Source organism: Peromyscus eremicus, chromosome 5 (assembly GCF_949786415.1).
Source record: "Peromyscus eremicus chromosome 5, PerEre_H2_v1, whole genome shotgun sequence".
NCBI classification, from domain to species: Eukaryota; Metazoa; Chordata; class Mammalia; order Rodentia; family Cricetidae; genus Peromyscus; species Peromyscus eremicus.
The window spans coordinates 135,136,195-135,162,498 of record NC_081420.1 but is presented as its reverse complement, the minus strand read 5'-3'; the positions used below and the strand labels follow the sequence as shown (position 1 = coordinate 135,162,498).

The 26,304-nt window shown below is 53.2% G+C and overlaps 1 protein-coding gene across 2 annotated transcripts in view; it reads right to left on the bottom strand.

Moving 5' to 3' along the window:
- Positions 1-26,304, bottom strand: part of Gnao1 (G protein subunit alpha o1) — a 159,028-nt gene that overhangs the window by 3,209 nt on the left and 129,515 nt on the right. The window contains exons 4-8 of one of the 2 annotated variants that reach the window (XM_059264558.1): positions 22,481-22,641; positions 17,049-17,177; positions 16,121-16,250; positions 12,327-12,480; positions 9,666-10,278 (exon numbers count right to left, since the gene is read on the bottom strand). In XM_059264558.1, coding sequence (XP_059120541.1) covers positions 10,091-10,278; positions 12,327-12,480; positions 16,121-16,250; positions 17,049-17,177; positions 22,481-22,641 — 762 coding nt within the window. In that variant the 3' untranslated portion in view covers positions 9,666-10,090. Of the gene's footprint in view, positions 1-2,828; positions 2,983-9,665; positions 10,279-12,326; positions 12,481-16,120; positions 16,251-17,048; positions 17,178-22,480; positions 22,642-26,304 lie in introns of those variants that run through there. The other variant, XM_059264559.1, reaches the window with a different exon arrangement.

Sequence of the window (26,304 nt, the reverse complement as noted above, 5' to 3'; positions counted from 1 at the left end):
GAACAGGAAACATTCTTAATCATCAAGCTGTCTCCCTCTCCAACCCTGCAATTTTAACAAACCTATAAATGAAGCCTAAGGAGGAACAGCACTAAAGGGTCTTGTGGTACTTTACATGTGGTGAATACCAAGCCAGCCTGCGCTCTGCTGCAGTAGGTCTTTCTGAGAGGTCCCTGCCTGGGCTGGGCCACCACTAAACAGTCTCAGTTCTTGGGTGAGTAAGCCAGGTCATGGGAACAGTGAGAGGCTTAAAGGATGATATCATCGTGTGAGGTACCCACCGGGCTCCTTCAATGCCCCTAACGATTCCTTGGGTGTTCCCTTGGCTCTGGCAGGCCGAGGGAGGGGGGTGTTAATGGGCACATCTGTGGGTGAGACAGGGATGTTTTCCAACCAGCTAGTCTAAGAGCTTGTGGATCTGCCCCATAGGAACCTTTTATTGAATACCATATGATATGGACCATGACAAAAGTATGGAAAATCCCAGAACAAGGAAGATGCCCCATCTCCTTCAGTCTGTCAGGATGTGGCCTAGTACAGAAACAGCAATGGTATTCTGGGAGCCTGTGAGCACAGGCTGGTTGGCCAGGGGTGTGGACCTCTGGAGACACTGACTGGCAAGGACTTGCCTTCTGAAACAAAAGATAGTTCCAGGCTGGAGTTCCAGGCTAGTGGTGAGCCAATGTGAAGGCTGAGGGGTGGGGCACCCCTCAGGTGGGGTCGGGGCTAGCCTCCTCCACCCATCATCGCTGAGGGCAGAAGCACGTTCAGTGCTGAGCCACAACAACGCCTCCAGAGAGCAGAGGGTGGCAGAGGCTGCCTGTGTAGGAGCTTCTCCGCTGGAAAGCTCCCAGAAGAGCAGGTGGACTTCCAGATGCGGGTGCTCCCACACTGTGCCACATCTGCTGAACCTAGTGTTTTTTTTTCCACAGTCCCACTGCGACCCTGACTACATTGGCCCACAGTCTCTCAGCCACCGCCCAACACCCCTTCTACTTGTTCTGTGTCCTCATAACTCATGGTGGCATGACATTTGTGACTTTATTACCTGCCATGCTGTTTGAACTCAATCTGTATCCTCTGCAGGTCCCAGAGAACTGGGGACATCCAGCAACTACTCCACAACAGTGAGACTGACCACTCAGGCCACATTCCTAATGAACCTTAAGACAGGACCTGAGGCCATTAGGCCTCCTACATAGCCACACTTTTATAAAAAAAACTTAGGAGTTGGGGAGTTTTTTTTTTTTTTTTTTTTTTTTTTGGTTTTTCGAGACAGGGTTTCTCTGTGTAGCTTTGTGCCTTTCCTGGAACTCGCTTTGGAGACCAGGCTGGCCTCGAACTCACAGAGAACCGCCTGGCTCTGCCTCCTGAGTGCTGGGATTAAAGGCATGCGCCACCACCGCCCGGCTGTATTTTTTTTTTTTTTTTTTTTTTTTTTTTGGTTGGGGAATTCTTGCTGCAGCTGAAGAATTCAGTGGTGGCTGCCAAGAGCTGTGCCTACAGGTATGAGTTCCTTGGCCTTTTGGGGTGTTTTTGCACCTGCTTTGCCTGCAGAGGGCACCTCCTTGGTTCCTTCAGACTTCACCCTCTCAGTACTGACAGCAGTGACCAGCAGTTATGTAAACCTGGTACCAAACACGTCTCTCTCACCATCCTTCTAGCCACCCTGAGGTACCATCATGGTCCGCTATGGTACCCAGATAAAAATATGGTGCTGTGGGTTAAGTAACTGGCTCCCTCTGTACCTTGCAATTTGCAGGCACCATAGCGCATCCCAGTACGGGCTGGTGGGTCCTCTCCTTCTCACAGCTATTTTTGGTAGCAAAGAAACTGGGAGAGACTGCCATCCACCTGTGCTACAGTTTAGGAGCCTTTTGGCTGGTTTTGGGGACCTGCATGGCCCCAGGACCTGAGTCCAGTACTACAGATCAACTCCAGGACCATGTCAGTGAGTTCCATGTTCATGCAACATGTGCTCATACCTGGAGGATGGGGTACATCCTCTGCCTTTGCAGGTTGTTGGTCCTGTCCTCAATTCTGCCCCAAGGGAACCCTAAAACTGTCCAGTCTCTAGAAGGCTGGGCTCTGGCATTGAATCAACCCTGCCTTTAGCCTTTCCCTCTTGTACCTGTTGGGAAAGAGTTTTATGGGTATGGGCAGGGGGCTGTCTGTGATCCACTCCCCTGAGAACCAAACAAAGTGTGTGTCGGGGGAAAACGGTCCAACAAAGGCAGAGGAAAAGCAGGCAGGTGCGGAGGAAGCTTGCAATACATGGAGTGGTTTCCTCTGGGTGAGTGAAGTGGGGAGAGCTGGAAGGAGGGGGAAGGTGGGGTGTGTGCAGAGCAAACTGGTGGCAGAGCACAGGTTCCCGAGCCACCCTCACAGGCCACCAGGCCACCTTTTCCTTTCACAAGGAGGTGGCTGTGCTGGGCTAGAGTGAGGAGAGGCACCTCATGAGAATTTAGGAGGCTTTCCCACCAAGTCCTGGGACGTCAGAAATGACCAGAAAGAAAGCAAAGGAACACCAGTGGGCCTGTCCCGCCTTCATCCCTGAACCTTTCACTATGACACCTGTGGCTCTGGAAAGGCCACTCAGGGACATGTCCACAGCTGGTCGTGTCTCAGTGCTTCTCCAACATGCCGACAGACTCCTGCACTGGCCCCTTGCTTTCTAGCTGCCCTGCATAGCAGCCTGTCCCTGGAGCCCACAGGCTGTGGGATTCCAGTTGGTGTCTCTTGTGGGGTGTGTGTGTGTGTGTGTGTGGGGGAATCCAGGTCCACAACCAGGCCTGGGGCTTTCTCTTGTACAGGGCCGTAACACCCACCTGGGTATTCAGGAAAGCAGATGGTCAAGGGCGACTTCTTAATCTTCTCGCCAAAGAGGTCTTTCTTGTTGAGGAAGAGGATGATGGAGGTATCGATGAAAAACTTGTTGTTACAGATGGAGTCGAAAAGCATGAGAGACTCGTGCATGCGGTTCTGCAGCCCGGGGAGGGGGAGGGGAGAGGGCAAGACAGAGAGACACACAGAGAGACAGGGGAGAGAAGAAGAGATTAGGTGTAAAGAGAGACTGGGCTGTTCAGCACCCAGGGGGCCCTGGGCTCCAGGCTCCTCCATGAGGTCAGTGTATAAAGCCTGAAGTTGGAAATGCATCACGGTGCACCTGATGCTGGCATGCCAAGCACCCACCATTCTTGGCCGATGGGAGACTCCCTGGGTGAGGCTGAGGTTAGGGGACCCAGGATCAGAATGGCAGAGGCCCCAGCCATGTGATAATCTCCCTAGAATGTGTGAGCACAGTGCTGGACCGGAGTCAGGGAGCTGAGATTTCTCTTTGTCCGGACCCTTCTTCTTTGGCCCAATTAGGCCTCTCTTATGGGATGACAGGTGGGAGGGTACGTGCCAGGAAGAGGACGGGGTGACTGCTACTAGCATCCTTGAGGGTGGCCACTCAAGGAGAGTGCGGAGCCCTTTTCGGGGATGGAGACGGGGGATGCCTCCTCCTGCTGGGCCTAAACCAGCTACAGCCAGACCTACAAAGGTCTTAAGCATGGCAGATATAAATTCCTATCTTGTATACAGAAATTTGTTTAGTAAATGTCTGAATACGATGGGCACCCAGAATACAGCCCGAGTTTCAGGAGAATGGCCTTTCGCCCTGGGTAAAGGTCAATAGTTTCACTTTAGAAGCCAAGCACATTCACCTGCTTCTTGCGATAGGCCAGGCTGTTGCCCTGTCAGTGCCCTCTGTCTGCAGAGAGGTGTGGAAAGAGACAGCCTCTTAGTGTCCCAGATAGTCTGCCCTGGCTTTGGGAGGCTCATCACCTGAGTCTGAACTCAAGCGCTGAGCAATCCACACTAGATCTCTGGCAAGTGACAGAAGGACAGACGAGTGTGGATGTTGATGGACATTCCTGAAGCCCATGGACCTGAGATGAAGAGAAGGAGCTGGTTCACTGCAGGCCTAGGGGCCATTCTGCCTTCCTGTCTGAGCAGGAGGTGAAGGAAGACGATAGAGTGGTGACTACTGGTCCTTGAGACCTACCCTGTGCCAGCATCCTTCCCAGCTCTCTACCTGTCTAATGTCATTTAGCCTCATCAACCGGTAGGGGACAATAAGGTGATACAAGTGTGACCCTCAAGAGCAAAGAGTAGTCTGGGAGGTGTGGCTCAGTTGGCAGAGTGCTTGCCTAGCATGCTGGAGGCTCCGGGTTCTATCCCCTGCTCTGCAAGAAAACAAAAATAAACCAAAGCGGACATGCCCTGGCCCTGAGCTCCACCCAGAACTTCTTGGGGTGTTTTCTAGTTAGTGTGGCAATCTGGGCCTTTCAAAAAGGAATCAGTGTCACAGCTAACTCCATGCCCTGCCTACCATTGTCTCTCCCAGCCTGAGCCCTGTTCTTAGGGCTGACAGTAATGTGGGGTGCACAGCCCAAGTTCTTAGCTGCTCCCCACATCCCTGGACAACAGAAAAAAAACCACAGTGCCCTCTTGTATCTGTAGTGAACCACTGCCCTTTGAGTCTGCTAAGCAAATCCAGTGGCTTCATTCTTACTCTCCAATAAAGCCTCCCTGCCCTTTGCACGGGACTCACTTGCCCATGGAGTCTTGGTGGAGGTAGAGCCGTGTGGGCCTATGTTCTGGACCTAGCACCGTGACACTGGCAATCATTGCGAGCCTAGTAGGGAAGCTCCGAGACCCCAAGTATTCAACAGGGAAAGGCATTGCATCCTATAGTGGCCCCATGCCCTTCCTATAGCCATCAATGCAGAGCCTCAGCCAGAAGCAAGTTCTCATGCTCAGCTCCACTGCACATTGCCCCAAGAGCTGCTGAGTCGACAGATGCTGGTGGACACAGGGCACACATCTGGAACTCTAAGGACCAGAGGGAAACCACAGAGGGGTCACCAGAGCTGTCCAAGCTAAGGTGGGGGACCACTTGCTATGGACAGGGCTGAAGGACTCCTCGAGGGTTGATATGCCGAGGCTTGGGGGACTCGAGAGCAGTTCGCCAAGGCTCCTGGATCCCTGCCTGCTGAGTCTCGGCCCGCCAGTCCCTACCCCCACACTGTAGTCCACTCACAGGCCCGTGGTACAGTGACCACGTGCATTAACAAGGTCTGAGGTCCCGGGGGCAACATGGATTAGCAGAGATTCTGGGGTCAGAGGCTGTACACAGACCTGCTCTGCAGGGACGGGGCGAGCAGCAGGCCTGGACAGAACTCTGGGAGGGCAGTGAGAAGGGGAGCTGCTGGTGGGAGGGCGCCGGTACTGAGACCCTCTCCACGCTCAGCCTGACAGCCACCCCTCAGGAACCCATTACCAACATGCCCAGAGCACAGCCTGTACTCACAGGAGGAAATAGATGCCAGGGCATTCATATCAGATATCACCATTTGAGAGAAGTCAGGGATCACAGATGGCCAGCCACCACCTGCCTGCCATTACCTTCGCACGGAGCTACTGGAGCCTTCCCGAGGCTCAATTCCTCCCAGTCCTCGACCTGCCCAGGTGAAAGCAGAGCTGAGAACAGCAGGAAGCCATGTCACAGTGACCAGCACCCAGCACCAGATCACCCACCATGGTCCTAGGTATCTTGAGACACCAGGTGCTAGGGTGCTAGGACCCTGGGTCTGGGAAGCAGCTCAGCACAGGACAGATCTGTCTTCTGCCTCGAAGTGAGCTGAGTGGCCAGTGGCCTGAATCCTGCTCCCACCAGTACTATGCCTACTACTCGGCTAGGCTGCCCACAGTCCTGAGACTGGGGAGAACAGAGGACTCTGTCACGTGGGTTTCTCTGGCAGAAGCTCCTCGGCACTGACACAATACATCACACTCGTGCTAGAAAGAGCTGGCATTTTTATTAATGGAGGGTGACTAATAAATACATTATGGCAGCCAATAAATTATTACAATAACTAGGTATTTATTAAACCAGCAAGTCGCTCTTCTTACAAAATCACAGTTAATGAGGGGAGGTGATGGCAATGGGTGGGGGGGGCACTGCATCTAAGAAGGCTCCGCTAAGGGGAACGTGGGGTACCCGGCCTCTGGCCTGGGACAGAAGGTGCACATAGGCCACAGGGGTCAAGTCAGAAGCCAGGGAGAAGCCTGGGAAGTGGGGGGCTGCCGCCCATGCAGGGTAGGCAGCTGTGGCTGGTGCAAGAAGCTAAAGGGGGTTGGGGGGAGGAGGCTGAGGGCTTCTGGGAAGGGCACTGTTTCTGCTGGTGGCGTTTTGTACTTGGGGAAGAGAAGAAAGCTGCCTCTCCTAGGGTATCCCATTCCGACTACCGGGCCCAGGACTTTGGATGGAGACTATTATTTCTGGTTTTCCTCCACCTGCTCCCTCCTTGACATGGCCATCATCTGGCATGGGGGAGTGTCTGTAAGCCCAACTCACTCTAAGCAGGTGTGTACAGGGCTTTTTCTTACTGAGGGGTGGGGTGTGGGGAGGCCTGCTTACAGCCCTGGCCATGTTCTTTGGGACGCTGGGGCTTTCTTTCTCTAGGCTGTAGCCTGACAGGATCAACAGCCTGGAAGTGCTTGCCTCCAGTAGTCCAGACCGAATCTCTGGTGAGAGGCGCTGGAATCTGGGGACTGGGTTCCTGAGAGCCCTGGGGGTGTACCTGGAGCTTACCAGGAGGCTCAGAGAAAAGCAGTGGCAGCTAGAAGATGCTCTGTGCCCCGGAATCCTCAGAAGAGGGTGGCAGGGCTACTACTGGGCAGGGAGGGAAGATCTGGAGGCTTCCTGAGTCTCTCCCGGGTGTGGGAGAGCTCCTTGTCAGGAGGCTGGGTCGATGGAGAAGGGGAGGGGTCAGGAAGAGAGCGAAGCCTGCCCTCAGGGCACTGGCTGTTTGTTTGCAGGTAGTATGTGGGATCTGTGGGTGCATCTCTTGCAGCAGTACTTTCTGCAGAAGGCAAGGGCTGGGGTGAAGCAGTGTCAGCCTTCCCGGGGGTGGGGTGGGGGTGGGGGGTGGGAGGGCTGGGGATAGCCAGGTTATGGGGTTGAGGAGGACACTCAGTGATATCCAGTGCAGTCCACACAGGTCAGGTGCCTTCAGCTCCTAACAGTAGGGTGTGGGCCTGGGCTGGGAGGCTGAGACGATGGAGGTCTTTTGCCTGGTCCAAAAGGATCCAAAGGGACAGGGCACTAGGATCTAGGGGCTGCACAGAAGGGATCATGGGAGGCTGAAGGCCAGCACTACCACTGAGTGGCTCAGACTGGGAGGATTCTGTCTTCATCCCCAAAGCAGAGTTTAACAGCACCCTCCACAACTCAGACCAGACACTTGGGGGCCTCTACCCATGTTTAGAGGGAAGATTCTTGGAATGGTTGTTGGTACAGGACACAGGACTTGCCCACAGGGATCTAGCAACGAGCACGGTCCCATGAATGTGGTGAAGGCACTCTCCCTAGAAACTGGCTCCTGGCCTGCTGAGTTAGACCACTCAGAAGCTGTAGGGTGGCCGCTGATACGACCACTACAGATAGGAGTGGTCACCAGACCCTGGTCTGGTCACTTACAACTCTCCCCCAACACCCAAAGCCACGACGGAGCCAAGCCTCGTCTATCATGCACGTTTGCCCCCATGGTGGAGCTGCTGCTGCTGCTGGTGATGCCACAGATGGGAGACGGGCCAGTTTCCCTGTGGACCATGTTCTTGAGGGCTTAGAGCAGACAGCCTAAGACCTCCCTCTCTCGGATGGCCAGAGTGCGGGGTTGAGGCGATGCAAGATACTAGGGAGAATACGGTAGGCCAAGCAGGAGTCGGGGGGGGGGGGGGGGGTGTGCCGGGTCCAGGCCCTGGTCTAGCTCAGGGCTCTGGCTACTATGCTGTGGTGATCTGAAGTGGTTGCCTGGGGAGTGGGAGCTGTATGCTGATAGGAATGGAGACTTCCACCTTCCCGGAAACGGTCTTAAAAGATGGGGCTTGGCCAATATCCCTTGACTGCAGGTGCTTTTAAATTTGGGGTTACAGTCTGGGGACTTAGGTGGCCACACACAGTGATGCTGAGAAATAACTGCTGTATCTTCAGTGTGGGGACAACGAATTAACTGGCCTTAGCCACCACATCAGGTCACTGAGACTGTAGGCTCCGGGAGTCTGTTCTCTGCTCCCTCCCAGTACCTGGCACAAGGTCCTAAAATGATGGCGGTGTAGACAATGTGGGTTGAGGGGGAAGTGGCAAGGCAGCCAGACTGGGGTGAGCTTCCCAGAGAATCAACTCTGCAAGCATTTGGCACTGGGGAAGGTCCCCGTGTTTCCCTGGACTACCAGAGTTCTGTTCTTGTTGGAACCAACAAGCCCAGAGCTGTTGGCATGGCCGGGGGGACTGTGGAAGAGCCAGGGTCCTGCCTGGCCTGGGACTGAGCACTGTTTCGAGTGCAGGTCAGGAGAACACAGGGCTTGAGGAAGGCAGAGGCCCTTCTAGTGTGCAGCCCTTTCCCCACCGCCTGCGGACACATCTGCATCCCTAGGTACAGCCTCTGCCGTGAGCACATCTGCATCCCTAGGTACAGCCTCTGCCGTGAGCACATCTGCATCCCTAGGTACAGCCTATGCCGTGAGCACATCTGCATCCCTAGGTACAGCCTATGCCGTGAGCACATCTGCATCCCTAGGTACAGCCTATGCCGTGAGCACATCTGCATCCCTAGGTACAGCCTATGCCGTGAGCACATCTGCATCCCTAGGTACAGCCTCTGCTGTGAGCACATCTGCATCCCTAAGTACAGCCTATGCCGTGAGCACATCTGCATCCCTAGGTACAGCCTATGCTGTGAGCACATCTGCATCCCTAGGTACAGCCTATGCCGTGAGCACACAAGCCTGCCTCAACCACAGGCCATGGTACAGATGCCTGGAGATGTCTAGGAATGACAGGGAAATGTTCCGACTGTTCCAAGTCAGCTGAGGCCAGGGGCGCCAAAACCATCCCAGCCCTTTTTGCATAGGATCCTCTGCAGCAAAGTCCCTCCCAGGGCTCCTAAAGCTCTTCCCCCAGGGGGCTGGGTGTATGTCTGCATTGGCTTATACTCCTCCTAAGCTCACACTTCAGGGTGCTGATCGCTTGCTCTCTGCCTCGAGACCAGGAATATACAAGGGCTTCCTGACTTCTTGACCAAGGTGGAGTAAAGTATGGCACTGGCTTCAGTAACGGGCTTAGTAAATTACTAGTAAAGTCTCCTGTGCTTGCCTCAAGAGCCTCCAGGCCCAAGGGCTCTGCCTACTCTGGCCGTGACTGGAGAAGCGTATCTATTCACTCACACTCAGGGCAGCCGAGCCTGTCTGAGTAGAGAACCAACAGATGGCTCTTTCAGGACTTACGATCAACCTATGCAGGAAGAGCTGCCTGCCCCCCAGCTTCCTTCCCCCCCTAACGCCTGTGGCTGGCACAGGACTGTTTGCCCACGCATGCACCATTGCAGACGGCCAGCCTTAAAGGAATATTCTCAGGTCCACAGGAGTCAGGGCTGAGTTTTCTGGGGAGTCCAAGCGCAAGGGAAGATGACCAGAGAAGGGCTAAGATCCAAGATGAAGGAGGAGGGAAGCCTTCCCCAAGGTCTGAATCTTTGCACCCCAACAGTGCCTTGATTCCATGTTGGCAGTTGTCGACGGAACTGCCCTCCACCAAACAGACGCTAAGGAAAGCGGAGCGATGGCATCGACTATCCCCTAATCAGCCAGCACCTGCCACAGGGCCATCACCAGCCACCCTATCAACCCAGCTGAGGAAGAGACATCAGGACTTTGAGCAGGAGGCACAGGGCACAGGACATGCCCCTTCCAAACCATATGGCAGCGTTGCCCACTCAGGCTCTGAGTGAAACACTTAAGAGACACAGCTCTCAGGTGGTATGCAGCTGTCTCTGGCCTTGTGGTGTGTGGCGCTCCACACCTTTGCCCAACCCTGTTCCCATGTGTCATGCAGCTGGAGTGGGGTAGTGTGGGGATGCTCAAAGGATGCCTCCTCCTCCCCCAGGGCCAGCCTCTGGGTTTTTCTGTAGTGCACAGAGCATCCGAGCGGTGGCAGAGCTCTGGGTCCAGGGGAGAAGTGAGCAGCAGGCTGGCAGGAGGTCAGGGCTCAGTAGAGTCCACAGCCCCGCAGATTTTTGGCGATGATGACGTCCGTCACAGCATCAAAGACAAATTGGATGTTGTTGGTGTCCGTGGCGCAGGTGACATGGGTGTAGATTTCCTTGTGAGCTGATTTATTCTTACTCTCGTACTGCCCCTGGATGTGAGCCACGGCTTCTGTGAAGGCACTGGGGCCTGCAAGACGAAACAGTCAGTGAGGGGAGTCAGTGAGGGCGGGAACCCTGGAGCCACTCAGCATGAATCCCTGGGCTGGCCATTGTGTCATTTAGGCCAGTGGCCATGGAGTGGGTGCCAAAATCCCCTCAGGACCACTAGAAGGCAACAGGCGTACGGAGTGGGAGCTTTAGGGCTCAACTCCAGCAGCAGTGGTCCATGCCGGCCAGCTGGTGGTTGGAACCTAGTGCCGCTATCACCCTAGGAAGCAACAGAACACCGGCTGCCCCAGTGACTGGCTGCCTGAGGCTGGGGACTGCCTGCGAAGCTGCTGTTTTCTCCCCAAAGGCCTACTGGTTCCAGAGTCCAGTTCTGTCTTCCACAGCTGCAGGTGGGGTGAAAGCACTGCTTTTAAGCAGGTACTGCCTCTCTGTGTGCCCGTGAGACGGTGGAGGGGGCCAGGACCCGCCTGGCACTGTGGGGCGGTAGGAGGACCGTGTATTCTGCCCGGCATCCCGAGCTGCTGTGGCCTCCTTCCCCTGCTCCTGGACGCCTCCCTCTCTTCCCTCTTAGGACAACTGAGAACTGACTTGCTCACATTCTTCCAAGGTGTCCCCACATTGATCTGGTTCTCTGGTGAGTCCAGGGAGAGGATGTCTGGGAGAAAGCAGTGGCTTGGAGAAGAACAGAAAGGCAGAACTTGACCTCTGCATGGAAACCCTCCCTCCACTGCTCCATCTTCCAAGAATTCAAGGCTAGCCTAGACCAGACTGGGGCCGCTTGCTGAGGGAGGAAGAGGAAGAGAACTGGAATTTGAGCCACAGTGCAGAACTGGGGCAGCACATCTGAAGGAGGATTCCCAGCCACTTCAGGCGTATGTGTGTAGACCACAGCCTGGTTGTGAGCATCTACCAGACCAGAGCTGTTTGCTAAACCAGGGCTGGAAGTAAGGCTAGTCTCCTCTCAGGATCCCTTCCTGCCCTGACTCAGTTCCAAACTGATCTTGGTGACCAGCCCACGAGGGCCTCTCACAGGCCATCTTAGAGCTGAAGAAGAACGTGGCTGGTCGGTGAGGTGGGCTAAGTGCTGTTCTCCTCAGTTGAAAGCTCATGGGGTCCTCGCCTACAGAACTACCAGCCTGATTTTGAGAAATCAAGGGCAGGCTGCTTGCCTGACTTCGGGTCATGACCCTACAGGCCCATGCTGCTGGAATCTGTATCTTCTGCTCTGTGTCCTCCAGGACCTGGTCAACTGAGACCAGCTGACAAGGACTGGGTTGTCCTGGGCTTACAACAGCCCACCCGAAGGGGCTGCCATTTTTGAAGCTCCTGGGCGGGGGGTGGGGTGGGGGTGGGGGTGTGGCGCTGGTTAGGCTGCATATCTATCTGGCTGTCTCGCTTAGACCACTGTGTATCACTGATGGCTGGCCTCTTGTCCCTGCACTTTTCTGCAGGGTAGGCAAGGCCCTGGGCTGTGACAATCTTGTGGCCGCTTGTGTGGGAGGTGCCGTTAGAGTGGCTGTTTATCATTGTGATCACAGCAGTGACAACAGATCCGTAGTGATCACAGACTTCAGCAAATACCACGCTTGGCATCATCATGGGCTTCTTTCATCCTTACAGTAAGTCTACAGGGGATGGGGGAGAGGGCCACTGTTACAGCCTCCATCTCATGGAGGGAGAAGCCAATCCAGAAAGGCTATGTGACCTGTCCAGGCCACTCTCCAGGGGCTAAGTTGGGGCTGGACCCTGGTAGACTACTCAAAGACCAGGTTTGTTGTCTCTTCGACATTGTGGGTTCCCACTGTGCATGCACCCTCTGCTTATAGACGACTGACCGGACCTCCCTAGGGTTGTTAATATCACACTGGAGACTGAGGCCTAACAAGCCAGGGGTCCAGGCCTTAGCTGCCCAGGGCTTCTTGTCATAGCTGGCTCTGGTACAGTTCTGTGGGGGTGGATTCTGCAGGGTGAGCTGGGTGCACTGGAACCCAGTAAATGCCCAGAGAGGCCTGGCTTCTTGGCTGCCCTGTAGCTGCAAGGGGCTGTGTGGGATGAGAAGGACTCTACCTGTGTACTCCGGAAAGCAGATGGTCAGTGGGGACTTGGTGATCTTCTCCTCAAATATGTCCTTCTTGTTGAGGAAGAGGATGATGGAGGTGTCTGTGAACCACTTGTTGTTACAGATGGAGTCAAAGAGCTTCAGGGACTCATGCATGCGGTTCTGCAACAGAGTGGAGAGGCAGGTGAGGGCTGCTGGTACCCAGCACCCTGGCCTACTATGGCTATGACATAGCGAGACAAGCAGGGGGATGAGCCACCAATGTTCTTAATGCATTACTGGGGACAGAGACAGAGGGCCCACGTGGACAAACAGGACATGTCCCTGCTTCATTCCACACACAGGCAGGTTTGGGCGGAGCTGGGGTGGGTCAGGAGTGCTGTCCCTTCCAGAGAGAGCTGGCCTGGGCGGGGCACTGAGGTCACTGCACAGGCTGCAGTCCCTGGAGAGGACATGCACCATGCACGTAGAGGGCAGGGGTGCGACCACCATCTGACATGTCTACACGAAACCGTGGATCATGCAGACTTCTCTACCAGGGTCTCATTCATTTTCGCCAGCGAGGTCAGGAGGGTGCACGCATTCGGTTGGATAACATTAACCGAGGACTGAGGCCCTCGAATTAATCCCGAGTTGGAAGCAGATACCAGGGGGACAGCGTCTCGGGGGTGATGTTGCTGTGGCCTTGGTTGGTTGGGTGACTTTGTTGGCTGACTGGGATGTGCCTGGGCTGAGGGAAGCTCTCTCTGAGAAAGCTGGGAGTTGGGGCTGGTTTCTCAGGAGAGGGGCCAGGAGAACCCCAAGAAGAAACTTAGCAAAACAGATAAAACTGAGAGGAAGCTAAAAACCCAGTAGCAAACATCAGAGAAGGGAAAGAGAAACCCTGAAAAATCGATCCAATCAGTCTCAGACCCAGGAAGTCCAGGGCAGCTGTGCGAGGCGCCGACACAGGCCTCAGCTGCCCTGTGACGGTGCTCTGCAGCTGGGATGGAAGGCTGTGGGGAGGATGGGCTCATCTCAGAAGCCAGCATGGAGCACAGGCCTGGGGCCGGCATTCACAGCAAAGTCACCCAGCGGGGCCCTGAGAACCTGCTGCTTTCAACTCTTAGCTCATGTTTGATCAGAGGGAAGCGCTTCATACCTGCTGGGCTTGGAGGGTCTCTCAGAATCTGCCCATGGTTTTGGCCTTGCTTTGGTAAGAAAAGGCCCTGCAGGCGCTGGTGGCAGTGGTGGAGAAGTTGTGGCAGCCTGTGGCCTGGCTGAGTGGCTCTGAGAGCAGGTACGAGGACAAGATGAGCCCGTGGGGTCCCGGGGTGCAGCGGGCAGGGTGGCTGGTCCGGTGCTGGGCAGCCACTAGCCGCAGGGCCTTCCTGGCCTAGCTCCGGGAGCTGCCTCCAGACAGCTTTGTCTCTGTAGCCCCAGTTTTCCTCCCCAGGCCAGGGAGGGAAGTGCAGAGCTGGCTAGAGGGGAAGACTGAGGACCAAGGACTGGGTCATTGGTGCCTACATCTTGCCTCTCTAGGGAAGAGCATCCACACTCTACCTCCTGTCCCCTGGCTACACCATCTAGACAGAGGAGCAGGGCTGCTCCTTACTGTGTGGTGTCTGTGCAGACGTCATTTCAGCTCTTAGCCCATGAGGCTGTTTTACCATCCTCACCCCACAGCACACGCCTGAGGAAGGTGTGGCGATTACGCACGATCACGCAGCTGGCAGGAGTGATGCCAGGCCTTGGATTGGATCCATCTACTCCCAAGCTGTTGAATTTCGCACACATGTCCGTCCCCCCATACACCGCAATAGTATTGTTTTATGGCCACTACAGCTAGGAGCCACTGCTGTGGGCCGCTGGTAAACTGGAAGGCAACCCCTGTTCCCTGGAGGCTTGGTGCTTTCCCCTGGCTGTTGGGTGGCCAGCCTTGGGGAGGGAGAACCCTAGGAAGAGCTTGCTCTGACTCTGGCCCATGTTTTTCCTTCCTCAAGGTTCTTGCCTCCAGCCCTTGTGGAGAAAAGCAAGGGAAATGACCTGGAGGGAGAGGAGGGCTGAGAGAGCAGTAAGTTAGGAAGGACCCTGGAGGGCAAGTGTTTCAGGGCCTGGGTGCTGAGGAGCTTATGGGAAAGTAGATAGGGCCAGCCACCCCGACTTGGAGACCTGAAGCCACAGGGCTGGTGTCCACTGGATATTCCTTTGTGTCTGTTCTGAGGACCTGGCCCCACAGTTGATGGTCCTGGGCCTTTGCTCTGGCAGGGCAGGTTCAAAAGAGATGCCATGCGCCAGTGTGAAGGGTCTCTCACCATCCAGCCTCCAGCTCCTTGACTCTTTTTCAATCCCATGCTGGATGTAGCATCTACTCCCAGAAAAGATAGGCCACAGGGAGCGGGCACAACGGCTCTCACAGCACAGAGGCAACCCAGAGTGGTGAACTGTGTACTGGACCAGCCATTCTGATGGATGTACTAACAGGAGAATGTCCTGGGCTTTGGGGAGTCACAGAGTCCAGGGTTCAAAGGAGTCCAGGGCATGTTTTCCCCACTCCACACTGGGGCTTGGGACTAGACCACTGTCTGCCACAGCCACCGAGAGCGACAGAACTAAAACTCAGCCATCCTTGATGAAAGTCTGGTCCACCCCTTCTACCAGCAGCTTGGCTTCCATCTGCTAAAGCCCCATCACTCGGCATGAACTACTCAGGACGGCGGGTCCTCCTCTACCAGAACTGTACCCTCTCAGCACATACCCCAAGAGCTCATCCACCCCTCCACAGACACCAGTAATGACTCGACTGGAACTGGTAAACAAATCAGACTCATAAGGAAGACAGGCCTTGTTCAAGGTCAGCACGACCACAGGCCCCTCCTCCGACCCTTGGTGTTGATCCCAAAGGCTCAGTGTGAAGCATTCTGATTGTATTCCATATAGGAGGGCAGACGCCAAAGTTGAGTCCACAGCCATGAACCCCACTCTCAGAAGTGGGCTTGTCTCCCATAACCCAGTAGGACATAGTGAAGCCTGGGTCCCTTTCCAGGCTTTGTGCACAGGCCCACAGACTTGTGGGCTGAAACTCCAATGGGAAAAGCTCAGTGGATATACCTGGCTCAGGGCAATCACCAGCAATAATATCTGGCTAGCTGGGCACTGTTAAGCAAAAATGCTTCCATGACCGGTAGGTAACCTTAGACAAGGTGGGCGGTATTACTGTCCCCGCTTTTCAGACAACAGGAGCCCAAGCAGACAGGGTGCTGCCTGAATTTAGCTCATACCAATGAGCAGCAGAGCCAGGGTGAGACCAAGGGGAAGGCTGGCAAGGGCCCTCTCAAGCCAGGTGGCCGGTCTCAGAGGCTGAGTTTGACACAGAGAGCCCAGAGCCACACTTGACACTCACCAGTATGCCTGTTTCTTGGTGCCCCTCTTGGCCTGGGAGCCCCACACCTCTCCAGCTGGCCAGTGTCCCAGGAAGGGCAGAAGCAGCTAAAGCTGCCTTTCCTCTTGCACACATGCTCTTGCTCGGCTGCCGTCTGGCTTTGTAGAATTTGCTTAATTTTTTCCTGGTCTGAGAGCTCCGTGACTCCACTGTTTACTAACAAGGTGCTTGCTGGCAAGACCCCGACTCTGGTAAGTTATCTGCAGCAGTTTGCATACAAACTGCACTGGGAGCCCTAGCTGCCTCTGTTGGACTGGGCTCACTGGCATTTGCCTTGACAACACAGAACGGGCGAGGGTGCCTGGCACAGGCCACCTGTGAGGCCCGAGGATGCCGAACACTGGCTTGTTCTGTGGTCAGCTTTCACTTCAGCTCACTCACCGTGGTTTCGTCCTCGTGGAGCACCTGGTCATAGCCGCTGAGTGCGACACAGAAGATGATGGCCGTGACATCCTCAAAACAGTGGATCCATTTCTTGCGTTCAGATCGCTGGCCTCCAACGTCAAACAGCCTGCAGGAAGTCAGGGAAAGCTGGCTGTGAGGGTGGGGATGCTTGTGATCTAGCAGGGAGAGTGCTGAGCAGTGGGAGCATAGTACCTCATCCTGAGAAAGCAACAGACTGATAGATGAGCCACTGCCACCCTGGGCCTTAGGCAGTTCTCATTACCTGAGACCTGTCCCAGGACTGAATTTGTACAAGCAGGGTGACTCAAAGACCTGCCTCACCCCCTGGCCTCTTTTCTAGTTTCACCTAATATTAAGAAACCACACCTGGAAGATAGCCCAGGGGCGTTACTCTTGGGAGACGCAACCCTCCAGTAGGGCTCCAGAAACCTGGTGGCACAGTTCAGCTCCTGTTCTTAGGCCCTCAGAGCCCCTGGATCCTAGGCATGTTCTGTGTCTGGGGAACCCCACTTTTTAAGGCCTTGCCTTCTGTAGGTTCTCCAGGATGTGAGAGAACTGCTCTCTCAGCCTCTCTAGCTTGGAGATTGTAGTGATGTTTGGGGTCTCTCTGGCATTGCTTGGGCCTACTCACCTGGTTCAGGCTTACCCACCCTGTCCCATTCCAGGGGCCTCTGAAGTAAGTCACCCGCTGTTTTCAGCCTTTGAACTTGGCAGAAAACAAGTTCCCAGATGGGCTTCTTCTGGTACCTAGCTGTCTGACCAAATGAGACAGATCCTTGAGGGAAGACACTGTCTGGCTACCGAGATGAGGCGAAGCAGGGTATGGACATTCCCCCATCTCTCTGGCTCATCACCAGGCCCATCACTAGGGCCTGTCAGCAGGCCCCATCTCCATAGGCCTCACCTGAAGTGAAGGTTCTTGAATGTGAAGTGGGTTTCTACGATGCCGGTGGTTTTGACCCTGGTTCGGAGGATGTCCTGCTCAGTGGGCTGGTAGTCAGCGGCTCCAATCCGATCCAGGCTGTCCAGGTAGCTGGGGATGACAGAGTACAAGAGTCCATGGACCTGGGCTCTGCTCGCTACCTTTGGAGTCCAGTGTCAGCCACAGTTTTTACAAGGCTGACTGTGGGACCAGTTAGTGAATGTGAGGTCAATCAAGAGAGAACGTGAGGGTCTTAGACTTGCAGTCTCTAAGGTCCCCAAATTCAGACTCAAAGGAACAGGGCACGCAGCCCCAGCTACACTAGGATGGACCTGTGAATGAGATTGCCAGGTTCACAGCACAGTTCTGTTAGATCTTCATTTAAAAATAATAATGGCCGATAGGCAGGATCTGCTCTTTTAAAAATGTATTTATTTACTTTTATACTATGTGTATGGGAGTTTTGTCTGTATGTATGTCTGCACCACATGCATGTGCAGCACAGAGGCCAGAAGAGGGTGTCATATCCCCTAAAACTGGAGTTACAGACATGTGTGAGCTGCCATGTAGGTACTGGGAATTGAACCCATGTCCTCTGGAAGAGCAGCCAGTGCTCTTAACTGCTGAGCCATCTCTCCAATCCCAAGTTCTGTTCTTCACATGTATTCATGTCCCATCTTTAATTTCCCTGTGCCAATACTGCTTTACACATTGAAAAACTGAGGCTCAATACAGCCAAGTCCATGGCTCCAGTGTCCTCTTGTTCACCAAGAGGTCTGTGTGCCTCTTCCCGTTTTATGCTCTTGTAAGCAGGGATCAGGGAGTCCATCTCAGCTGAGCAGTGGTAGGGCCTCCCTGGAACCCAGATCTTTAGAATCAGGGTTCCCAAAATGCTCTCAATGGAAGGCAAATTGGGGATGTGACAAGGGAAGGAGCTGGGGGAGCAGAGTAGATCAGTGATATTGGGCCCCCCACAAGTTCCTTCGGAGGCCTGAGCGTGTCTGGGAAGGTTCTGCTTTCAGTCCTCTGTGCCTGACTCTCCTTGTCCATAGCTACTAACTAACGGCCTCTTCTTTCAGGCTAATATCCTTGACTCTGGTGGACACCAGGCCTGGGGGACCCTTTGTCTTGCTCTTCCTACCTCAGCTGGGCAATGTCCTCTGAACATACAAGCTGGCCCCCGGTCTCACTTTTTGCTGGCTGTGTCTCACCAAAGCCTCCCAAACCTGGTATGCTAGTTGTTTTGTTTTGTTTTGTTTTTTTCAATTTGACACAAACCTAGACGTATTTGGGAAGAGAGAATCTTAATTAAGAAAATGGCTTCATAATAAGATTGGCCTACAGGCGAATCTGTATGGCATTTTCTTGATTGATGATTGATGTGGAAAGGCCTCACCTAAGGTAAAGAAGAGTTATGGCCTACCAAGGGAGTGAAGACCAGGGCAGAAGTCTAGCAATGGACTGGGTCCCTTTCTCTCTGAGCTCAGGATCCACAAAGGGCAGGGTTGGGTCAGGGGGTATGGTAATTAATTGGGGGCTTTAGGATGTTAACGGCTCCTTCTGGAGTGGTGCAATTTCATAGCCCTATCAGGGCCGGTTTAACTCCGGCAAGAATGTAACTCTGGACCAAAAATAGCACTTATGAAAGCAAGGTGTGGTGGCATGTACCTGTAATCACAGCACTCAAGAGGTTGAGGCAGAAGGATGGAGAGGTTTGAAGCCAGTCTGAGTTATAAGACAAGTTCCAGGTAAACATGGGATACACAGCGAGACCCCATCTCAGGAAGAGACAGGCAGAGCGACACAAGGTCCTTCTACTTGCACCCCTCTCCGTTTCTCTCAGAGACAGCACAGGAGACCCGACTAGGAGAACACCATTCTATCCAGCAAAACTAGAAGGTGGCTGAGAAGAGCCAGAGAGTGAGATTCAGAGGGAGTGCAGGGACAGGTAATTGCAAATACAGACTCAAATTGTAACGGTGACCACAGGAAAAATGAAAAATAATCCTGAAACCAGCAGAAAACTGGGGGTGGTGGGAAAGCATGGGAAGGAGGAAGGCGAACTCAACTCAATATTTTAAGGTAAGAGTCAGGAAATATGCCGGGTGGTGGAGGCGCAGCCTCTAATCCCAGCACTCGGGAGGCAGAGCCAGGCGGATCCCTGTCAGTTCGAGGCCAGCCTGGTCTACAAAGCGAGTTCCAGGACAGGTACCAAAGCTACACAGAGAAACTCTGTCTCGAAAAACAAAAATAAAAACAAAAGAAGAGTCATGAAACACTGACTAGTGTAGGATAAATAACTGGAAACAGAAGGGAGGAGACAGGTGGTGTGTGGGGGGGGCGGGGGGCTGGCGGCAACACCGCTATTCACTTTATATCCTGGTCTCTCGTTGAGATGTCTTTGCAAGGGACTCATTTTAGTATTAATAAAATGGGTAAAACCTGAGAGGAACATCTGATGGACTTCCAGAAGACAGACTGAGGCCAGGAGGCCCTCTGGGGCCCAGCAGGGGGCAGGGAAGTATGGGAGACCCGCTCCCAATTTTTCCCCAGGTACTCTTGAGGGAGAAGTGAGAAATGTTTAGATAGAAGGATAGAGAGGGGAGAGACAGATAGAAACACAGGATAGCGCGGGAGGGCCTGGATCAATATCCACCGGCCCCTTCTGTCTTTTAAAGGGCTTTTTTTTTTTTTTTAAAGATTTATTTATTTACTATGTATACAGTGTTCTGCTTGCATGTATGCCTACCCGCCAGAAGAGGGCATCAGATCTCATTACAGATGGTTGTGAGCCACCATGTGGTTGCTGGGAATTGAACTCAGAACCTCTGGAAGAGCAGCCAGTGCTCTTAACCTCTGAGCCATCTCTCCAGCCCTTAAAGGGCTTTTTTAAAGGAATGCCAAGGCGTGGAGCAAAAGACCTCCCCCCTAGCACAGCCAAGTGCAGACCCTTCCAAACACCTGGTAACCATGCACATGGTCAAGCAATCCTCCAATGCAGCTCTGCTGGGTGAAGCAAGCTCAGACCTCTCTAGGAAGCTCTGTGGACCTCCGCAGGGAGGCAGTGAAGCTCTACCTTCCATGGCCATGCGGAGAGGGCTGACTGAGAGGTGCTCATCTGGTTTCAGGGCGGCCATTCTCAGGCCTGGGAGCTGAGTGTGCACAGGGAGTTTGGATCTCTGCTCATCAAGGTGTCCCTAAGAGCTCATAAAGCTTGGTGGCCTGGGTTGCCACTATCTGCTTGGGGCCGCCTTAGGCATCTGCCTATGCACAACCTCACCCAGGTGTGAGAAATGGGAAGAGGTTCTTGGCCTTTCGCTGGTCCCTAGTTTGTTAGCTGCCCTCATAGCCAATGAAATCGCCACGTGTCATTAGGGAGTGCTCTTTTGTTGGGCCCGGCTGGCTATACTAGTATAATGTAGATTTCAATTTTTAGATTCTTATTTTGAGTCAGGGTCTCATAATATATCCCAGGCTAGCCTCAAACTTGCCACCCTGCTACCTCCATCTCCTGAGCAGTAGGATTACAGGTGTCTATCACCTTGCCTAGAGATCATGGTTTATTAATCTCAGTACTATTGATGTTCTGGACCATCTGTTGTTGGCTCTGTGTTTTGGGACTGTCCTGTTCAGTGTAGGGTGTCTAGCATTATCTCTGGGTACCTGGAGCATCACCCCCTAGTGCTGACAATGACAAAGGACTCCAGAATCAAGTCCCAGCTGAGAAGCACAGTGACAAGGTGAGTCAGACGAGGCCAGTGCACACACATCCTTGGACAGTGGGTAAAAGCCTGCAGCACCCTACTGCAAGCTCTTCTTGAAAGCCTGGGTACCAGGTTACAGAAACTAGGGACACCCTTCAATGCCAAGATACACCCCAGTGTCGCCATCCATTCCAGGACTCCAGAGCCACCCATTTGGGAGAAAGTGCCAAAGATCAGCAAGTCTGTCACCTCGGTGTCCCAGGAAGGGCCCGAGACACTTTCTCAGCTGTGGCTTTGACCACTTCTCATTTCTCTTCATCTTCTCTGCCCCACACCCCTCTTTTCTTCCTCCTTAGTTACAGCACAATACTGAAGGCTATATTTGCTTACTTGTTCTATTTCTTGACCGAGAACTACTTATTTCTTGTTTTTTTTTTTTTTTTTTTTTTTTAACTTTAAAGCTAGAAGAAAGCTGGGAGGGGTGACCCCAGCACTTGGGAGGCCGAGTTAGGCCGAGTTAGACCAAGAGTTCCAGGTCATCCACCTACACAGTGAGTTTGAGGTTACATATGACCCTGTCTCACAAAACAAAACAAAGCAAAAAATGTTTTTAAAAACACATAAAGTGCCGGGCGGTGGTGGCGCACGCCTTTAATCCCAGCACTCGGGAGGCAGAGCCAGGCGGATCTCTGTGAGTTCGAGGCCAGCCTGGGCTACCAAGTGAGTTCCAGGAAAGACGCAAAGCTACGCAGAGAAACCCTGTCTCGAAAAACAAAACAAAACAAAAAAACAAAAACAAAAAAAAAACAAAAACAAAACAAAACAAAAAAAACACATAAAGTAATGGATTTCATTATGACATTTTCACGCATATTTCAGAAGTCTGTTTTGGTGCTAAATATTGTCCAGGGCCTAGTATGTGCTAAGCAGGTACTCCAGCTAAACCTCAGCCCCAAGTCTATTGTTTTCTTTTTTTTCCTTTCATTTTTCTTTATTAAGAAATTTTCTACTCACTCCACATACTATACACAGATCCCCCTTCCTCCCTCCTCTCACCCCCCAGTCCTCTTTCCCAAGCCACCCCGCATCCCCACATCCCCCAAATCGAGGTCTCCCATGGGGAGTCTATTGTTTTCTTAAAAAGAGAATAAGATGGCAGTCTTTGAGTTGTTTGCTGTCTGTATATCTTTGTTGTTGTTACTTGTTTTTATTTTTTGTAAATGTGTTTTGAGGTAGGATTTGTCTATGTAGCCCTGGTTGGCTTGGAATTCTCTACGTAGACCAGATTGGCCTTGGGTTCATAAAGATCCGCCTGCTTCTGCTTCCTGAGTGCTGGGATTAAAGGTGTGTTCCAGTGCACCTGGCTCCTGTACGATTGATTCTTGAGTCATACTTGTGGTCTGGGGCTTTCTAGAAGAAACAAACCCTACCTGCTAGCCTCGAACCTTCCCTGTGGGTACAGATGTGGTCCTGGAGAGATGGACTAGGTTCCTGCCCTCCAGAAACTTCCTGTGTGGCTGTCTCTTTGCTTTCTTCCTCCCCTGGCCTCTTCCTCATCCTGGACACAAGAAGTAAAGTCCTTCTTGCCCCTCTCTGATGCCACTACCCGAGTTTTGTATCTCGGCCAGAATCTTCCCATCTCACCATTTCCCAGCCTCCCATCCCTGCGCCTGCACCATGTTCCAGCCCCCAGCCTGCCTGGGCACTTACTATTTGGCAGAATCATTGAGCTGATACTCCCGAGATCGGTTGAAGCACTCCTGGATCCCCGAGTCACCCCAGAGCCGCATCATGGCAGACAGTAGTTCTGCAGAGAAAGGTTCAGTGTCTTCCATACGGCTCACCACGTCGCACACCATCTTGGAGTCCGCCTGTAAGGACAGAGAGACACATTGCTCTGAGACCGTGGTGGGGCTTCTGATGCAGTCTACCGGGACAGCAGGCCCATGCCAAGCTAACACTCAGTCCCTGCCTGCTCAGGAGATGCAGGCAGTTCTGGGAACCTCGGGCCTTGGGCCTCACTTTCCTTTGAAGCTATTCTGCCTCAGGAAAAGTTCTAGAGCAACAAACTCCATGGTTAGGCTCAGCTCTCCACCCTTCCGTTCTCCAGAGCAGCTCTTCTTCCATCTGTCTGAAGTGGGGCTTTTGAACAGGAATTTTGTGAATATGTGTGTGTGTGTGTGTGTGTGTGTGTGTGTCGGGGGGGGGGCGGGGCACAAAACTTTATAGCCTGTGTTTTTGGGCTAGAGTTGTAATTTTCTATTTTCTTACCTGACAGAGCAAGTCCCTGGAACCAGTCTGTATCTGGGCGAGGGTCTGGTTATTTGAGAACACTGGGTAGCTGAGGGACTGGACCCAGGTGGAGCTGTACTTTACAGGTATGTGAAGTTAATAAAGATGCTTAAAACTCATGCAATACTGACTGAATCACACGAACTCAGGCCCTTAAGTTAAATGTTTTATTTGGGCTTCGCTGTGTGGCTCAAGCTGGCCTTGATCTCATGATCCTCCTGTTATACACTCTAAATTAACCTGTAATCCTCGCCTGCCCAAGGAGCAGGTAACTTCCTGGGATTCTCGGAATTGTAGTTCTTGAAAACAACAGCTAAGCCTCAGGGGAAAGTGTGGTGGCCTATGGGTTTTGTCTTTTACAAGCCCCGACAACATGTGCCTTGGGGCCACTTAGCTGGACATTCCATCTTGGTCAGTATTTAAACTTCAATAAAAACTTGTCTTAAATTTGGCCCCCAAAATGGTGGAACTTGTTTTTCTCCCTCAAATCTCAGGATTAACACCTACCTCAGCTCATTGCTGAGATTATATGAGCGTGCCACCATGCCCAGCTTCAAATTTAATTTTCTTCATTTGTACTTAGTTGTCTGTGACCTGTGGCCTGCTAAGTCATCCAGGAGAGGGAAAGAGACAATGGACCCAAGCTCTCTCCTTCTTTCTGCTCTCTGAGGGGCACAGTAGAATGTGCTTAAGGGACATCAAGAGAGCCTGAGACTTGCCAACTGCAGGAAAAGTACTGGGCGATTCACAGGTTTTTCAAGCCCACTCCTCATCTAGGGTAACAAGCAGCTTCAGAGCTGAGAAGAACACCGAACAAGAGCAGGAACACTGCACCACTGCCACCACCCCACACATAGCAGCAGCACTTTACAGCTTATGTAGGACTGTTATGCACACACACTGCCTGTGTAGACCTTCACAACCACCTGTGAGGAGGCTGTGGGGAGAGCATGACTGGCTGCTCCTTCTTCGCTTTCAACATTCCAGGGTTCTATCCATCCCCTCTGCCCTCCCCTCCAGAGCAGAATACACTTCTGTGGCTACAATGTTAGTTAGCCAGTAGGAATTAGCAGGCTTGAAGGCCACTGGGTGGCCTTTCCTCACCAGAAGCTCATAAAAGCAGGAGCTGCAGCTGGGCTTCCTGAGCACTGGCCAGGAGAAGGGGATCTGAGCTGAGTCTCTGGCCCGCGGTGGAGGAGACGCGACCTTCTCAACTGTCCCACGGTCATTAATAGAGACCTGCCTATCTGCTAGATATCTCAGCATCTGTGAGGCAGGCAGGTGGTTCCAGGCCAGACAGGACCACACATCAAGACTGTGAGAGAGAGAGAGAGACAGACAGACAGACGCGGACCGGGTAGAGGGGAACCTAACCTGGCAAGATTTGTAAGATTCCTATCTAGGAAGGTTTTCTGGTAAGGAACACAGAGCACTGTCTCCTCCCTTTAGAGTTATTCAGATGGGCCTGCTCATCGTCTGTAAAGGCAGGACAAGGCCCTGCAGGGGCCGCAGTCCTAGGGACATCAGAAGCAGTAGGAAGCCTAACTCAAGTGTGGGTTGGTACAACAGTCCCTATGGGCACTGCCCACTCACACTCTGAGTGTTTCACTCTACAATGGACCCTACCTGATTCCTTTCTAAAAGGTATTATTTTATGTGTAAAGGTGTTTTGCCTGCATGCATATCTATCTGCACCATGTGCATGCCTGGTGCCTGTGAAGGCCAGAAGAGGGCATCAGATCCCCTGGAAGAACAGCCAGTGCTCCTAACGGCTGAGCCATCTCTCCAGTCCCCCGCCCCCCCCCATCTGTCTTGTATACTATGCTCTGGGTGCCTCATCTGAGTTCTTTCAATAGAGGGAAATTCAGATAACAGGAACTTCCTTTGGCTCATAGAATGACATGGGGTGGCAGTGTGTGGATTCACAGAGAGGCCTTGCCTGCTTTGGTTGGTTGCTGTGGGCCTCTGACTTCACCATGAATGTGTCTGGGCCCCCATTTGTCCCAGCAGAGGACTTGGGATCCTTGTACACAGTTGAGCACACATAGGGTCCCTAAGCCAAGCAGCTGAGTTTAGGGGAGGACTGGTCTGTATGTCGCTGTGTCACTTGGCAACATAGTACGTATGAGTATTAGTCAGGGCTACAGAGGTTAAGCACTCAGTACCATCACTTCCCTGCTTCTTTCTCAAGGTTGTATTCTTAGAGGCTTCACCACAGGCTGGGGAGACAGGTTTTAGGGGATACACCCTTATAAGCTTATTCCATTTGAAAAATCCTGGACTAACAATACATGTCACTAGAGGGCAGGCAGAAGGGGCAGGGCGGGGTAGAATGGAGGCTAATGGGTTCACCTAGGCTGCGGAGACTGGCCAGAATCTTGCCTTTTCTTATTTTAGCCTGCATAGCTCTGCTTTGAGCCCTTTCAACACCAGCCTACCAAAGCCAGGGGAGAGATACTCAGTCCCGCTGGCTAGTTCAGGAAATACGCAGGAGGTGCTGAAAGCCCTAGGCCACCTCGAGGGTGGGCGAGACAAAGGAAATAGGTCAACACCTGTGGGGTTGTGGCAAAGAGGTTCTGCACAAAGGCTACCTGGAGACTCCTCCAAGTCCTGCTGTCCGACTAGGTGGCTACTTAGGTGTTAGAGCCAGTCCACTGCCAAAGGCTTATGGGAAAGCTGTCAGCTGTGCCCTCCCCACTGCCTACTCCAGGAAGGAAGTGACTCCTGGTGGGAAACTGGAAGGCCACGCCTACTGTGTTAACGCAGACACTGCTCTTTGAGGACAGTGTTCCAAACACCTGGGCCCCGGGGTTTCTAAGCCACCTCACCTGACAGGGAGGGTTGTCCACTAAGGCCGCCTGCTTCCCAGGGTTGATCTGGAAAGTGGGTGAGTTTGGACTTTTGGTGCCCCAGGCAGCCAGAATGACTCAAGGAAGGTAGGTGGAGGAAGGGGGAGGCAGCCTCCACCTGCAGCTAAAAACAGCTGCAGGACCTGTGAGTCAGGTCAGTGTTCCCGCTTGTTTGGGCTACCTGGCCCGGCTGCCCTTGGGGCATCTCTGAGTTCTCTGGGTCTGTCTCCTGACCTGTGCGATGCAGCCAGTGGACCTAGCCAGAGTTTCCTAACTTCCTCAACCCCCATTCCCCTGGGAGCCTGTCAGTCCGTGTGGCCACAGATTCAGAGCAGGGCAGGGCTCAAAGGGTCATGGCACAGGCCAGGCAAAGCTTCTGGAGGGTCAGAATCA